The sequence below is a fragment of the Paramisgurnus dabryanus genome, chromosome 18 (assembly GCF_030506205.2).
Source record: "Paramisgurnus dabryanus chromosome 18, PD_genome_1.1, whole genome shotgun sequence".
Classification (NCBI taxonomy): domain Eukaryota; kingdom Metazoa; phylum Chordata; class Actinopteri; order Cypriniformes; family Cobitidae; genus Paramisgurnus; species Paramisgurnus dabryanus.
This window is the reverse complement of record NC_133354.1, coordinates 36737845-36754066: the sequence shown is the minus strand read 5'-3', so window position 1 is coordinate 36754066 and position 16222 is coordinate 36737845. Positions and strand designations below refer to the sequence as shown.

Sequence of the window (16222 nt, the reverse complement as noted above, 5' to 3'; positions counted from 1 at the left end):
AAGTGTCTATCAAATCGAGTCAGCACTCGCTTACGGCCACACCACCCTGAGCATGCCCGCTCTCGTCTGATCTCGGAAGCCAAGCAGGGTCGGGCCTGGTTAGTACTTGGATGGGAGATCGCCTGGGAATACCAGGTTCTGTAAGCATTTAATTAATTAAATATTTATTTTTTTAAAATAAAAAAATAGAAAAAAGCAGGCCCGCTCTCGTCTGATCTCGGAAGCCAAGCAGGGTCGGGCCTGGTTAGTACTTGGATGGGAGACCGCCTGGGAGTACCAGGTGCTGTAAACATTTAATTAATAATTTATTAATTTATGTCATTTTTTCCCATAATTACGTTCTTTTTGTAAGCATTTACCGATGTCATTGCATTGCCACATTAGTCTTGAAGTGTCTCTCGAATCGAGTCAGCACTCGCTTACGGCCACACCACCCTGAGCACGCCTGCTCTCGTCTGATCTCGGAAGCCAAGCAGGGTCGGGACTGATTATTACTTGGATGGGAGACCGCCTGGGAATACCAGGTGCTGTAAGCATTTAATTAAAAATTTATTTATTTATGTCATTTTTTCCCATAATTACGTCCTTTTTGTAAGCATTTACCGATGTCATTGCGTTGCCACATTAGTCTTGAAGTGTCTCTCGAATCGAGTCAGCACTCGCTTACGGCCACATTAGGGATGCTCATATCAGTTAATTTTCCCGACCGACAACCGTAGCTTCTAAACCGAACATTAACCGTTAACTGATAAGATTTTAATATGAAATTGTCATTGAGTAAAAATACAGTTGACGGTTGTCTGTGAACTAGTAAAAACAAAACATTTAATTTGAACGTGGAAACAGCAGCCACAGATCAACAACAGAACCAGGATTCATACATTATTAGATATTCACGCAACATTACCTTATTAAAAAGCACGCGATCGGTCCAGTAGATTTATATCCAAAGGACAGATTGTCTCCGTTTCATCTACCACAGTGGTCATTTCTAAAGCAGGACCCTTTTCAGAAAGTTTTGGTTTTGCGTCGTCTTTGGTTTTACGTTGTGCAAACAGCAGCCACAGATCAAAAACAGAACCAGGATTCATACATTATCAGATATTCACGCAACATACCTTGTTAAAAAGCACGCGATCGGTCCAGTGGATTAATATCCAAATGGCAGATTGTCTCCGTTTCATCTACCACAGTGGTCATTTCTAAAGCAGGACGCTTTTCAGAAAGTTTTGGTTTTGCGTCGTCTTTCTCCGTTTGTCCAAAAAGAGCTAGATGTTTATGGTTAGGGTCAGAGGCCATCAGCGAACGTCTGTCCGGATGTGCGCAGACGGACCGCGTCATCTTGCGCGGACACGCGCGCGTCTCCGTTCAGCTTCCAAACACGCATACAAATGATTTCTCATACAAATGATTACTTTATCAGACCGTCAGGGCAGCAATCATTTGTGTCATTTACAGGACATTCACAAATTAAAGATAGAAAAGTGGCGAAATGTCTGTCGCCTCATGGCGACACACACCATGTATTGACAAATATTTTTTATTTTAACTGATAATGTTAATCGGTCATAATTTCTTACCTTCGGTTAACGGTTAAACGGTCAATGTGAACATCCCTAGGCCACACCACCCTGAGCACGCCCGCTCTCGTCTGATCTCGGAAGCCAAGCATGGTTGGGCCTGGTTAGTACTTGGATGGGAGACCGCCTGGGAATACCAGGTGCTGTAAGCGTTTAAATAATTAATTATTTATTTATGTCATTTTTTCCCATGAATGCGTCCTTTCTGTAAGCGTTCTCCCATGGCATGGCGTTGCCACATTAGTTTTGAAGTGTCTCTCGAATCGAGTCAGCACTCGCTTACGGCCACACCACCCTGAGCACGCCCGCTCTCGTCTGATCTCGGAAGCCAAGCATGGTTGGGCCTGGTTAGTACTTGGATGGGAGACCGCCTGGGAATTCCAGGTGCTGTAAGCATTTAATTAATTAATTATTTATTTATGTCATTTTTTCCCATAATTACGTCCTTTCTGTAAGCGTTCTCCCATGGCATGGCGTTGCCACATTAGTTTTGAAGTGTCTCTCGAATCGAGTCAGCACTCGCTTATGGCCACACCACCCTGAGCACGCCCGCTCTCGTCTGATCTCGGAAGCCAAGCAGGGTTGGGCCTGTTTAGTACTTGGATGGTAGACCGCCTGGGCATACCAGGTGCTGTAAACATTTAATTAATTAATTATTTATGTCATTTTTTCCCATGAATGCGTTCTTTCTGTAAACGTTCACTGATGTCATGGCGTTGCCACATAAGGCTTGAAGTGTCTATCGAATCGAGTCAACACTCGCTTACGGCCACACCACCCTGAGCACGCCCGCTCTCGTCTGATCTCGGAAGCCAAGCAGGGTCGGGCCTGGTTAGTACTTGGATGGGAGACCGCCTGGGAGTACCAGGTGCTGTAAACATTTAATTAAAAATTTATTTATTTATGTCATTTTTTCCCATAATTACGTCATTTTTGTAAGCATTTACCGATGTCATTGCGTTGCCACATAAGTCTTGAAGTGTCTCTCGAATCGAGTCAGCACTCGCTTACGGCCACACTAGGGATGCTCATATTAGTTAATTTTCCCGACCGACAACCGTAGCTTCTAAACCGAACATTAACCGTTAACTGATAAGATTTTAATATGAAATTGTCATTGAGTAAAAATACAGTTGACGGTTGTCTGTAAACTAGTAAAAACAAAACATTTAATTTGAACGTGCAAACAGCAGCCACAGATCAACAACAGAACCAGGATTCATACATTATCAGATATTCACGCAACATACCTTGTTAAAAAGCACGCGATCGGTCCAGTGGATTAATATCCAAATGGCAGATTGTCTCCGTTTCATCTACCACAGTGGTCATTTCTAAAGCAGGACGCTTTTCAGAAAGTTTTGGTTTTGCGTCGTCTTTCTCCGTTTGTCCAAAAAGAGCTAGATGTTTATGGTTAGGGTCAGAGGCCATCAGCGAACGTCTGTCCGGATGTGCGCAGACGGACCGCGTCATCTTGCGCGGACACGCGCGCGTCTCCGTTCAGCTTCCAAACACGCATACAAATGATTTCTCATAAAATGATTACTTTATCAGACCGTCAGGGCAGCAATCATTTGTGTCATTTACAGGACATTCACAAATTAAAGATAGAAAAGTGGCGAAATGTCTGTCGCCTCATGGCGACACACACCATGTATTAATAAATATTTTTTATTTTAACTGATAATGTTAATCGGTCATAATTTCTTACCTTCGGTTAACGGTTAAACGGTCAATGTGAACATCCCTAGGCCACACCACCCTGAGCACGCCCGCTCTCGTCTGATCTCGGAAGCCAAGCATGGTTGGGCCTGGTTAGTACTTGGATGGGAGACCGCCTGGGAATACCAGGTGCTGTAAGCGTTTAAATAATTAATTATTTATTTATGTCATTTTTTCCCATGAATGCGTCCTTTCTGTAAGCGTTCTCCCATGGCATGGCATTGCCACATTAGTTTTGAAGTGTCTCTCGAATCGAGTCAGCACTCGCTTACGGCCACACCACCCTGAGCACGCCCGCTCTCGTCTGATCTCGGAAGCCAAGCAGGGTCGGGCCTGGTTAGTACTTGGATGGGAGACCGCCTGGGAATACCAGGTGCTGTAAGCGTTTAAATAATTAATTATTTAATTATGTCATTTTTTCCCATGAATGCGACCTTTCTGTAAGCGTTCTCCCATGGTATGGCGTTGCCACATTAGTTTTGAAGTGTCTGTCTTGTGGTTACATTGTGTCTTAATGTGTGGCACAGCTCTTTCCTTTTTTCTGTCATTGCCTTCAGAATGCCTTAAATTTGAGGAACCAGGCAATGGCACGTCTCAAACGGTACCAATCTGAGTAGTGTGAAATGAACTGTGAAGAAAAGTCATAAGTATCTGCACACACTACATTGACTGAGACATCCTTAACTTCTAGGTCATTGCCAGATATCTTAAGAGTGTTACTTGGCATTTTTGGCCATTCTGATTCTGGCTGTGTCAGAAAGGATGGACCCGTAAGCCATGCATTTGATTTGAGGAAAGCACCTACATTAAGTCCTCTTGAGGCAATGTCAGCTGGGTTGGAAGAAGAACTCACATACCTCCATTGTGACACATTTGAGAGCTCTCGGATTGCAGTTACCCTGTTGGCCACAAATGTACGGAACCGTGTGCTTTCATTATTGAGATACTTCAGGACTGAGGTACTGTCTGTCCAAAATACAGACTCGTGAAGAGTCAAGTCCAGTTCAGATTTCAGCATACTATCCATTCTAGCAGCCATTGTAGCTGCAGTGAGCTCAAGACGTGGCACAGTAACTGATTTTACTGGAGCAACCCTTGCTTTACCTATAACAAAGGCACAATGTTGTTCACTTCTGTGATTCTTCATGAGCAAGTATGACACAGTGCCATAACCCACCTCACTAGCATCTGCGAAATGATGCAGCTGTGCTGAAGTGACTTCACCAAAGTTGGGTGGCTTCATGCATCTTTTGACCTGAAAGTCATTTAAGTTCTGAAGACTAGCCAACCACAGGTCCCACTGATGTTTGAGAGTTTCTGGTATACTATCATCCCATTCATGTTTTGTTCTACAAAGCTCTTGCAGTATTTGTTTTGCAGGAAGAATGATTGGAGAAAGTATTCCAAGGGGGTCATAAATAGAGCTAACCATGGACAAGATACCTCTCCTTGTGAGAGGCTTTTCCTGTAAGGTTACTTTGAACTGCAAAGTATCTGTCTCTACACACCACTGAACCCCTAGGGCTCTTTCCAATGGTAATGTGTCCTTCTCCAGGTCCAAGTCCTTCACTGTTTTTGCTTTGCTCTCCTCACTTATGGATGCAAGCACATTGCGACTGTTGGACATCCATTTGGTCAGGTTAAATCCTCCTGATGCACATAAATCCTGTAATTCATGCACAAGAGCAATACCCTGCTGTTCAGTAGCCACAGATGTCAAACAGTCGTCCACGTAAAAATTCCTAAGAACTGTCTGAATTACCTCTGATCTGTGATGTGCACTGTTGTCTTTTGCACAGCTTTGCAGAGCGTAGATTGCACAACTTGGGGAGGATGTGGCACCAAATAAGTGAACAGTCATTCGGTATTCCTCTAATTCCTAAGCAGTGTCTCCTTTATGCCACCAAAGAAATCTCAACAGGTCTTTGTCTTTAGCAGGAACTCTTACCTGGTGAAACATCCCCTCCACATCTGCTGCAAGGGCTATTGGCTTATGTCTGAATCTCGTCAGCACACCAATGAGAGAATTATTCAAGTTGGGTCCTTGTAACAGTTGAGTGTTGAGCGATTTTCCTTGGTAGGTGCGCAGTCAAACACCACTCGAAGTTTGTGTTTTTGTGGGTGATACACACCATGGTGTGGGATGTACCAGACTCTGCCAAGGTTTCCTTTAATATCACTTGCAGGGATTTTTTCTGCATGACCTTTAAGTAGCATGTCATCCATGAAACTACAGTAATCCTTGTGAAAAGTTGAACTTCTTTGAAATTTTCTTTTCAGACATTGAGCACGGAGAGAAGCAACAGCATAGTTGTTAGGAAATGCTACATCCTTTTTCCTTAATGGAAGGTCAATGCAGTAATGTCCATCAACAAGTTCTATGGACTGTGATACAGACTCCATAAACTGCCTATCCTCTATTGACATTTCCAAATTTTCAGCTTGCTTACACTCTTGAAAATCATAACTCATTTGCTGTTGAATTAAGTTCTCCAGGCTTACCACGGAAATCCTGTTTGCCATTACATGTGGCCATCCTGTGTCGCTGTTAGTTTGGATGTTCTCTCTATCCAACGGTCCATTCACAATCCAGCCCAGGATGGTCTTAACAGCATAAGGCCCATCTCCTCTGCTGTTGATGACTTTCCATGGCCCAAGAACCTTGGGTACATTCGTTCCTATTAGTAAGCCAATACCTGCATCAATCTGAGGAAGACACACCTCCTCAAGTTATTTCCATTTCTTAACATCCTTCTGTTTGGGAATGTTTTCCTTTTTAACTGGAATCTCCTTTTGTGAGAACACCTGAGGGAGCTCCACGAAATTGTTCTCATTCAGTCCGCATATTTCCAGTTCGGTGAAAACATTTGTACTAACCCAGCTAACAGAAAAAAGTTCTAAGAACGTTCCCTGAAAGTTTTTAACGTTCCCAAAAACGTTCTGCCAACGTTAAAAGTGTCAAGTTGTCTTGACGTTCTAAGAACGTTTTTGTGTTGTCTCAACGTTAGAGGAATGTTACATTTTACCATTTTTAAACGTTATGACAATGTCATGTTTTAATGTTCACAGTCACACAATGTTTAAAACAACAACTGTTTATTATATTGACTTCTTTGATTGTTATGTAAATGATAGAGAAACATTGCATTTTATTATATTTATTTTTTATATTTATATTATTTTATTATATTTATTATATATTATATATCTATTATATGTAAGTTTAGATGTTGATGTTTTGTTTCATTTTAAGTCACCATTATTGTGATTAGTGTTCGTTTTAGTTGGGCTCTTGAGCCTTGTCTTTTGCTTGCTAGTTTTTTCCCTGGTTGTGTTAACTTTTTGTTAATACACCACATTTGTTATGAACATGTTAAGTTAGTAGTGTAATTCTGTGGTGTGGTGGTTGGTACATAATGGTAAAAAATCATTCCTAATTAATTTACTAATCAAAAGTTTATTTTCTGTCAATAATGTAAATGAGAGCCAGCACTTTCCCAGCAGTTGGTCATTAAAGAGTTTTAGAAACTTTGGACAAAAAATATCCGCTATTTAATTGGGACGTACAAACATCAAGAATCAGACTATGAAAGCCAAAGCCCCAATGCAACAGCCTGTTTTTCAAATCAATAGCGGTCATTTAGATGTAGAGGATAGTGAAGAACTAAAAGAAATAAAACATGAATTGTACAAACTAAGACAAACTGTTATGAAACAGGGAGAGTTTATGTCTTCTCCCAGAAAGTCTATGGTTGTTGAAAAACCTATTGATTTACTGCAACCATATTCACCAAAGACACCAGTGATACACCCGCCCAGTGGGGGTGATGTAAATGTTATGCATGGAGCATGTGGGGCCCCTGAGGGTGACACACTTGTTAGTCTCAGCCAAGAGAATGAGGAAGAGTTAGATAACCGCTCTGAAGCCAGTGAACAGATTGAACACGGCACACATTCTAAAGCAGCGAGTGTTTGTAGTCACGCTTCAGAAACATCAACAGAATTAAGACATAGCAAAGAACATAAAAGGATGGAAGGGATGAAAAGAGAAGTTAAACAACTAAAGAAAATAGTGTTAGAGCATGACCGTAATAAGCACAGCCTAATACATTCAAAAGAACCTCTGATAGTCTCAATGCAAGGTGAAATGTACCTTGAGAGGTCAGGCACCAGATCAGGCATGAACTACCACCCACTTTCTGATCACGAGTCACAGGGCCAACTAAATGCAGAGAGACCAGACACAGGAAGCGAGCGGAAGCATCAAGTTTATCAGTGGGTAGCATCTCAATCACTGAAGAGCAAGTTATTAAACACAGAGCCAGCACCACTTCCAACGGCCACCTCACAACTTTTCGGAGAACCAGACCAAGATAAGGTAGATGGTACACAGTTTCCCATAGTGGTGCACAAAGGAACTAAAAAATATCAACCATGGACACATAGTGATCTCACTGCTATAATGAGTAAACTCCCACCGATCACTAGTGGTGGAGGGAGATGGTTAAATAAATTGATTACATTGAGTCATGGTGTAGTTCTGGCCGTGGGTGATATCAGATGTCTGTTAGGGCAAATTTTAAGTAAAGCTCAAGTACAGGATTTTGAAGAAAATGCCAATTTGACATTGACAGATAACGAAGCATTGTATAGTACGGTGAGTACAGACATCGGTAAGGCGCTTAGGGCCCAGTTTCCCACTCCACCAACAGTGTACCAAAACATTAAATTTAAAATTAAACCAGATGAGACAGGAGCGGCTTATTATTTCAGATGCAATGCTGAATGGGAACAATTAACAGAAGAAAATGGGTTAAATAACCCAGTCACCAGGGACATATTCAGGTCAGCTGTAATGGCAGGTGCACCAGCTGGAGTCAAACAAACCATGGAAAATAGTCCAGACATCCCGTCAGCTTCTAATGAACTATGGGAGAGACATTTGATATTTTACATAGAAAAGGCCTTAGATAAATCTAATAAAGAGTTGGCTGAGGTTGATAGATTGAAAAATGACCTACTTAAATTACAATTGGAGCAAGCAAAACAGGCCACTAACAAAAAGAAACAGATGACACAACAAGCCCAACCACCCACCACTTCAGGTCCCCCGAATGGGCAAAGACCCAGCCTGTGCACCCATCATGGGGTCATGGTGATGGTGCAGAGGAATGACGGGGCACACAGAGAACCACCATGAGGGGAATGGCTGAGCCCCTCATGGACATAGTGGTAAACGATACACCACTCCGCTCTAGTGGATACTGGAGCTACATACTCCACTGTAATAAGAGGCACCATACAGTCAAAAGATCTGAGTAATTAAACAGTGAGTGTGATGGGTTTCTCTGGTGAAATTGAAAAGTAACTAAACATTTACCAACAACAATTGCTAATCAATCTGTCACGCATTCATTTCTGTACTCCTCCAATGCACCCATTCCTTTACTGGGCAGAGACTTGCTAATTAAATTAGGGGCCAGTATACTGTGTTCACCTGATGGTGTCATAGTTGGATTTCCAGATGGAAATACTATAAATTGTTCGTTGGGGTCAACAGAGACAGGAAATCAATGGATGTTGGTGGGGGGAAAGTATAAAGAGTTAGTTGACATTTATTGGGCAGAACTGGAGACAGATTGGGAAGATGAGATGTCCAGTAGCAGTGTAGTGACCCTTTACAACACATATAAGCCATGGATAAACGACATAGCTTTATTTCTACCACCTATAGATCCATTGCATTGTACTATGTTTTATGACAGATTTGATAACACAACCTATGAGGAACTTTTTCAGACCATTGAGGGAACCAAGTGGAGGTTGGTGGGTGATGGCATATTTGTGGGCCAACAGGGTGTGGCAGCCCCAATTGTCTTATCAGAAGAACAAAAAGAATGGTACAGAATGTCTGACACAGCTGCACCTCACATTTCACTGGCATTACATCCTAATCATGAAACTAGAGAGTTAGGCAGCATGGTTAAAAAACTACTCACTGTAACCGATTGGCAGAATACAAATATAACTGGGGTGTTGCATTCACACAGTCATGATGTGTATTGGATCAAACAACAGACTGAGGATGTAGCCATCCTAAAACATGAGCAACTAGCCAGAAGTCATGGTAGGGAAAACACAGACGGTGAGGGAACGGAAAAAATGATTAAAAGCATGCCACGTGACCTATTGTCTCAGGGCCCAACTGATGTAGGCTTTTGTAACATCACTCCAGTTTCATTTAAATTGTCTACCACAGAACCAGTGTGGGTACCCCAATACAGAAATAAACCAGACGCAGAGGAGGGAGTGAGGCCAACAGTAGAGGGTTTATTGAGCAAACAAGTTTTAACTCCAACCAATTCTGAATGGAACACCCCAATTTTTCCTGTACCAAAACCCGGCTCAAACAAATATAGGTTAGTACATGATCTCAGAGCTATAAACACTTTGGTGGAGACAGGAACGCTGAATGTACCAAACCCATATGTGGCCCTGTCCAATTTGTCGCCTGCACATCAATGGTTCACATGCATTGACTTGGCTAATGCCTTTTTCTGCATACCCATTGCTGATGAATGTAAACCATATTTTGCTTTCACCTACAGGGGGCGCCAATACACCTATAACCGTTTACCTATGGGGTTCATTTTGTCACCAGGCATTTTCAATCAGGTGTTGCAACAAGAATTGACCAAATGTGAGCTACCTGAAGGATGTGTATTGATTATGTATGTTGATGACCTGCTATTGGCAACCACGTCCATGGAAACGTGCATGGAAGCTACCAAATTGGTTTTGAAACAGCTATACATATCGGGTTTCAAGGTGAGCAGGGACAAGCTGCAAGTTTGCAGACCATGTGTAACCTTTATGGGCAGAATGGTAACAGCGCAGGGTTCAACATTAACCCCACAACAGAGACAGAGCATCATTTCTCACCCAAGGCCAGAAACTGTTAAAGATATGTTATCATTTCTAGGCCTCACAGGTTTCAGCAGACAGTATATACCAACGTATGTGTCAGCTACTGCACCTTTAAGGGAGTTAGTGAGAGAGCAGGGCATGAAAAACCTGAAAGCAGAGTTACTGTGGACCCCAGAGGCAGAGCTGGCCTTCATTTCATTGAAAGCACAACTGTCACAGGCAGCCCATTTGAATTGTGCAGACTACGCCAAACCGTTCATCTTAGATGTATCTGAAACACAAAACAGTGCACACGGGGTGTTATACCAGAAGTCGCCAGGTGGTAGGAAGGTTTTGATGTACAGCAGTGTTTTATTGGACCCAATTGAACAGAGACAGCCAGCATGTGCACGCTACGCAGTAGGACTTGCGAAATTGATAACAAAAACATCACACATTGTCATGGGCCATGCATTAACAGTATTAACCACACACTCTGTAATGTCATTTGTAAATTCAACTGCTTTCACTTTCTCTCCCCTAAGGCAGCGGAAGTTGGCAAAGATTTTGGCAAGCCCCAACATTACGTATGTGCATGAGGGAGTTAATATGGCAGATCTAATCACTGAGGGTGAGCCACATGATTGCATACCATTGACTGAAAAAGCAAATAAATTGAGAGATGGTTTGTTCGCGGTACCACTGACAACTCCCCCACCGGTAATCACACTGTTTACAGATGGTTGTTGTTTCAGAGCAGCAGATGGCACATTGAAGGCAGGTTTTGCAGTTGTTGAACAGGTTGAAAATGATTTTGTGACAAGAGTAAGTGGCAAACTGGAGGGTTAACAGTCAGCACAGAGAGCAGAAATGATAGCTGTGATTAAAGCCTTGCACTACGCTGGTGAACAAAGGGTGACCATTTTTAGTGATTCTGCATATGTCATTGGTGCTGTACATGTTGAGCTGCCAGTTTGGCTGAGATGTGGGTTTTTGACAACAACAGGCCGGCCTATAACTCACGCTAGCGAGGCCAGAGACCTATTGCAGGCTCTGTTGCTGCCAGAAGAGGTGGCTGTGGTAAAATTCCAGGGTCATGCAAAAGCAAATTCAGTTATTGCTCGTGGTAACGATGCTGCTGACTGCGCTGCCAAAAATGCTGCCGGGTACACAGCCGCACAATTTCTTGTAACATCGGATAGAACAAAATCAGACATTTTACCGCGTTTCACTCGCGAATATCTAATAAAAGAGCAGGCTGCTTCTGCACCTAATGAGAAAAATACGTGGAGGGACCATGGTGCTGTCAGATCTGCTGACGGCCTATGGCAGGCCCCAGACGGTAGACCTGCCATGCCAATGTCACTTTGTGAATCATTGCTGAAACAAGTACACACACCTGGCCATGTGTCTGACAAGCAGATGCTCCGCGATCTGCAACATTGGTGGCATCCTTTTTTAACATCTATGGTAACAAACTACACCAGATCATGTGAGGTTTGCTGTGAACATAACATTAAGCCAACCGTTAAGCCGCAGAGAGGGTCATTTCCAATATCTACCGGGCCTGGTGATGAAATTGTGATTGACTTTACTGACATGGGATCGAAGGTGAGAGGCAAACAGTATGTCTTAGTCATTGTTGACTATTTTACTTCCTGGCCGGAGGCTTATCCGGTGGGGAGAGAGGATAGCACAGCTGTGATTAAATGTCTCATTAATCATTACATTCCTAACCATGGTTTCCCCAGACGTGTCAGATCTGACAATGGCAGTCATTTCAAAAATGAACATCTCAGACAGGTGGAGCAGGCCCTAGGTTTGACACACAGCTTTGGTGCGGTTTACCACCCACAAAGCCAGGGCAAAGTGGAAAGAATGAACCTGACATTGAAACTAAAATTGGCCAAGGTTTGCGCGTAAACAAAACTAACCTGGTTGGATGCATTACCAATTGCATTAATGTCTATCCGCTCTTCTGTTAACAGGATTACTGGTTTCACCCCATTTGAATTGCTTACAGGTCGTCAGTTTCCAGGTCCAAGGAATGCCCTGGTGCAGGATCCCATCCTGCCTCTAACACATGCCGCTTACTTTGACAAACTAACTGTTCTGATTAAACATTTTTCCTGCCAGGCTACCAACACTGCTGCTGATGCTAGTGACCAAACTGTAAGCACAGCTGACTGTGTGAGAGTCAAGGTGTTCAGGAGAAAGTGGAACGAGCCAAGGTGGTCCAAACCGCTGAGAGTCACCGCTAGGACGTCACATTGTGTAAAGCTGCAAGGGAAAGGCGACACCTGGTTCCATCTCTCTTCTTGTGTTCCATGTGATTCTCCCAGCAGGTCTCTCACGCAAACTGGTGTGGACCTGAGGACTCAGGTCCAAGAGAGGGAGAGTGTTGAAAGTGAATCAGCTGGAATACAGAGAGAACAAACAGGAAGTGAAACATCAGTGGTAACACTCGCACAACACCAACAACAATGTCAACAAACACTCTGTAAAATTGTGCATAAAAAAGGTGACATTTTTTCCAGCCCAGCAACAGAACCCGTAGCACACTGTGTGAGTGCAGATTGTGCCTATGGAGCAGGTATAGCCGTAGAATTCAAAGCGAAGTACGGTACACAAAAGGTTGTAAGACAGAACAAACACACAGGTGAATGTGCAGTTACCCACGAGGACGACGGCAGATTGATTTTTCATTTAATAACAAAACAAAATTGTACTGATTTACCAACATATGAGAATTTTACCCACAGCCTCAGACGTATGAGAGAGTGGTGTGAGAAAGAAAACAAAACAAGTGTATCCACTCCCCGGCTGGGGTGTGGCTTGGATAAATTGGATTTCCACAAAGTGCTGGGAATCCTGACAGAAGTGTTCAGGGACCTGAACATCACAATTACGGTTTATTCATTGTGAATGTCATCTAAGTTTTAGTTTTTACTATTATTATCGTGTTACTTCCTTTAATTTTGTATTTGTATTATCGTTTTACTTCTTTCACTATACTCCTACCTTTTATCAAGTATTAAGTTTAAGAGTGTTTTTTGAATTTAGCCAATAGGCATAAGTGTATTTTTCCACAGAGATGAAGCTGTGTGGAAATTGGAAGGTTCTGTGGGCCCTAGGGGTTATAACTGCAATTATAATTATCATGATATTTGGCATAAATAGTGGAGGTAATCTGAAAAATGACAAAAGGTCCAAAACAACATCACAAGATCAGTGTTTAAAGAGATATGGGGGAATTGAATTAGATTACATAAAAAATTCAACGACGTCATACACCTTTGATTTATGCAGTGTGATAGACTGTGGAGGGAAGAATAGCTCATGGAGGGGATATGATATATACTTGTGTCTGGATATTATGACCACACTATGGTGTAGGGAGCGAGGCTATGATGACAGATCATGGTGCCCAAGATGGAGTAGTGTAGTGGCTTATACGGGAACATGGGATCTCCTAAAAAGGACGGGTACAGATGGGGAAATGTGGGAAAACTTAAAAATACAAAGAGATTACATTCCAGTTCAAAATCCTGTTACCATGTCAATAGGAGAGTGGAGCAGGTTACCCCGGGGAGAGCTATGAGGTATGGGGGAAAGGAGGAGACCACTATGTGGTTGGTAATAGGTGCAGATGTGGATGGAACAGACCCTAAGGGTCTCATAAAAATAAACATTATAGACTCAGTAGAACCCAATACAATCGTGACCGCAGAACTGCCTGACCCGGTGGAAAAGAAACAAGTTAATGAAATCGTTGAAATAGATTATACCAAACTAAAACCAGAAGATATAATAGAGATGGCCACAGGCTATGGGGAAACCAATTTATGGCTGGAATGGATCATTTCCACAGCCAGAGAACAGAAACTAGAAGATTGTGTAGGATGTGGTAGAGGTAGACCGGTACTATATACAGAACCAGCTCCCCTATACCCGGAAGACCCGTGGGGTTATGAGTGCATGCTAGCATTAACTAAAGAGGCCTCTCCAAAAAACTGCACGACCTTATCCTCAGTTTTTCCACCAATAGGTAATAACTCGAGAGCGGGACCATTTAGGCCCAACATAGCCAATTACACCTGTTTTAATTTCACCAGGACCAACCCAAAAATTAATCTGGGAACCATTGACCCCGGGTGGTGTAATATCACCTACCAAGACAATGGGTCCATGATTGGAGGATGGGCCAGGTCAGGAATATATTATTATTGTGGGAGTCAAAGGTTAGTAACTAAAATCGAACAAGCATCTAAAGGAACATGTGCCATGGTAAGGTTGGGGGCACCAATAGTCTTAATAGGAGAAAAAGCTGTGAAGCTCCAATCACAACCCAATGCCATTACTGCCAGACGACATAGGCATGTTCTAGCTAAAAGAGCAGCAAAAAGAAATGTAGATTTGTCATTAAATAGTCCCACATACATTGATGCAATAGGTGTGCCCAGGGGTGTACCTGACAAATACAAATTAGCTGACCAGATAGCTGCCGGATTTGAAAATATCCCAATATTATCGGCCTTTTTTCCAGTTACCCCGAATAAAAACGTGGATAGGATCAATTATGTGCATTATAATGTTATGAGATTAGCGAACATGACCAGAGATGCGGTGGACGGCCTAGCAGAACAATTGGCACCCACTTCCCTTATGGCAGTTCAAAATAGAATGGCCCTAGACATGTTGTTGGCCGAAAAGAATGGTGTATGTCATTTATTTTCTGATTTTTGTTGTACGTACATTCCGAATAATACAGCACCGGACGGGTCAGTGACCAGGGCACTGGAAGGACTAAAAACTCTGTCCATAGAAATGCGAGAACACTCAGGTGTTGACAACCCCATATCTGACTGGCTGGATAAAGTATTGGGCAAATGGAAGGCAATAGTGACCTCAGTAGTAGTGTCCATTGATGTATTCGTGGCCATCCTGGTGACCTATGGATGTTGTTGTATTCCCTGTCTTAGATCCCTGTGTAACAGACTGATAGTGTCTGCAATAGAGAAAAAAGAGAATAGTCCACCCCCATATAGCATGCCCCTATTAGGCCTACAGAACCTGGATGAGGAGGAAGAAGAAAATGTGTGACCTCTTTCAGAGGTCAAGAGAGGGAATTGTGGGATTTTTATGTTGTTTTATTAATTAGTATGTTATGTTATAATTCATATGTGCCATTATGCTTTTTGTGCTGAGATATGTGAGAGATTGTCTGTGTGAGTGGAAAGGCTGTTTCAGTTGGAGGTAGGAACAAACCCCTTAAGAGAAAACACACAGAACAGATGGTTTCAATAAACAAGTTGCTCGCTTTATAACTATGTTATATTTAGAGAAAGTGAAAATTAGTATGTTTAACTAATGAATGCATTTAACCAATTCATGAACAATGGAGTATTGTTGTGTTGTTGAATAATTATGTTTTACATATTTACTGCCTACATTTCATGCTGATTGCTAAAAGTGTTAAAGTTACAAAGATGTCTAAATAAGGACTGTGGAAATTGATTTTGTTCCATTTTATATTTCTTTAATTAATCATTTTATTCTATAAACATTGTGTGTTTCATATATGCACTGAGCTATTATGTAGAAATGAGGTGTTTGTGTTTGAGAGTGGAAAGTTACCAGTTTTTTTGTGTGTGTAAGAAGCTGCAAGGAGGATTAGCGAGGAATTTACGTCTGGAAACTGTTAAGATAAGAGAGAGGCCTGAGGGAGAAAAGCAAACAGGGAACCATGTTATTACAGTTTTTTTCGATTGCTAAACGACAGTGGGCACAACTGGAGCTACATGTGCAAAACACTAACTACAGTCTGCACTACCAAAAGTCACCTGAGCACAACTCTTAACATATGGCTCAAAACAGCTCCGTGCAGCCAAACACTAAACACAACCCTCACTGAGATAACACACACTGTCACTCAGAACACACTGAGAGGAAAAACACTAACATCAAACACCAATACACAAAATACAAACTTTATATCTTTACAGTTTTAACAA

General features: G+C 42.3%; 1 protein-coding gene, 3 non-coding genes and 5 pseudogenes across 4 annotated transcripts; all 9 read left to right on the top strand.

Annotated features, from left to right (window-relative positions):
• The first annotated feature begins 28 nt into the window (after positions 1-28).
• LOC135753083 (5S ribosomal RNA) lies at positions 29-147 on the top strand (annotated as a pseudogene).
• A 270-nt stretch (positions 148-417) lies between these two features.
• LOC135753122 (5S ribosomal RNA) lies at positions 418-536 on the top strand (annotated as a pseudogene).
• A 1077-nt stretch (positions 537-1613) lies between these two features.
• On the top strand, positions 1614-1732 carry LOC135753157 (5S ribosomal RNA; annotated as a pseudogene).
• A 125-nt stretch (positions 1733-1857) lies between these two features.
• Positions 1858-1976, top strand: LOC135753243 (5S ribosomal RNA). Its single transcript, XR_010533548.1, has one exon. It is a non-coding gene; the product is annotated as a 5S ribosomal RNA (ribosomal RNA).
• A 125-nt stretch (positions 1977-2101) lies between these two features.
• On the top strand, positions 2102-2220 carry LOC135753118 (5S ribosomal RNA; annotated as a pseudogene).
• Positions 2221-2341: 121 nt separating this feature from the next.
• LOC135752977 (5S ribosomal RNA) lies at positions 2342-2460 on the top strand. Its single transcript, XR_010533423.1, has one exon. It is a non-coding gene; the product is annotated as a 5S ribosomal RNA (ribosomal RNA).
• Positions 2461-3324: 864 nt separating this feature from the next.
• LOC135753156 (5S ribosomal RNA) lies at positions 3325-3443 on the top strand (annotated as a pseudogene).
• Positions 3444-3568: 125 nt separating this feature from the next.
• On the top strand, positions 3569-3687 carry LOC135753125 (5S ribosomal RNA). Its single transcript, XR_010533466.1, has one exon. It is a non-coding gene; the product is annotated as a 5S ribosomal RNA (ribosomal RNA).
• A 3324-nt stretch (positions 3688-7011) lies between these two features.
• Positions 7012-8502, top strand: LOC141281004 (uncharacterized). The gene has a single exon (XM_073812552.1). The coding sequence runs from the start codon at positions 7012-7014 to the stop codon at positions 8500-8502; it is 1491 nt and encodes a 496-aa protein (XP_073668653.1).
• Positions 8503-16222: the final 7720 nt, after the last annotated feature.

What these genes read in the sequence shown, in the direction of transcription:
- LOC141281004 (XM_073812552.1), top strand. Translation starts at nt 7,012, where the DNA reads ATGAAACAGGGAGAGTTTATGTCTTCTCCCAGAAAGTCTATGGTTGTT.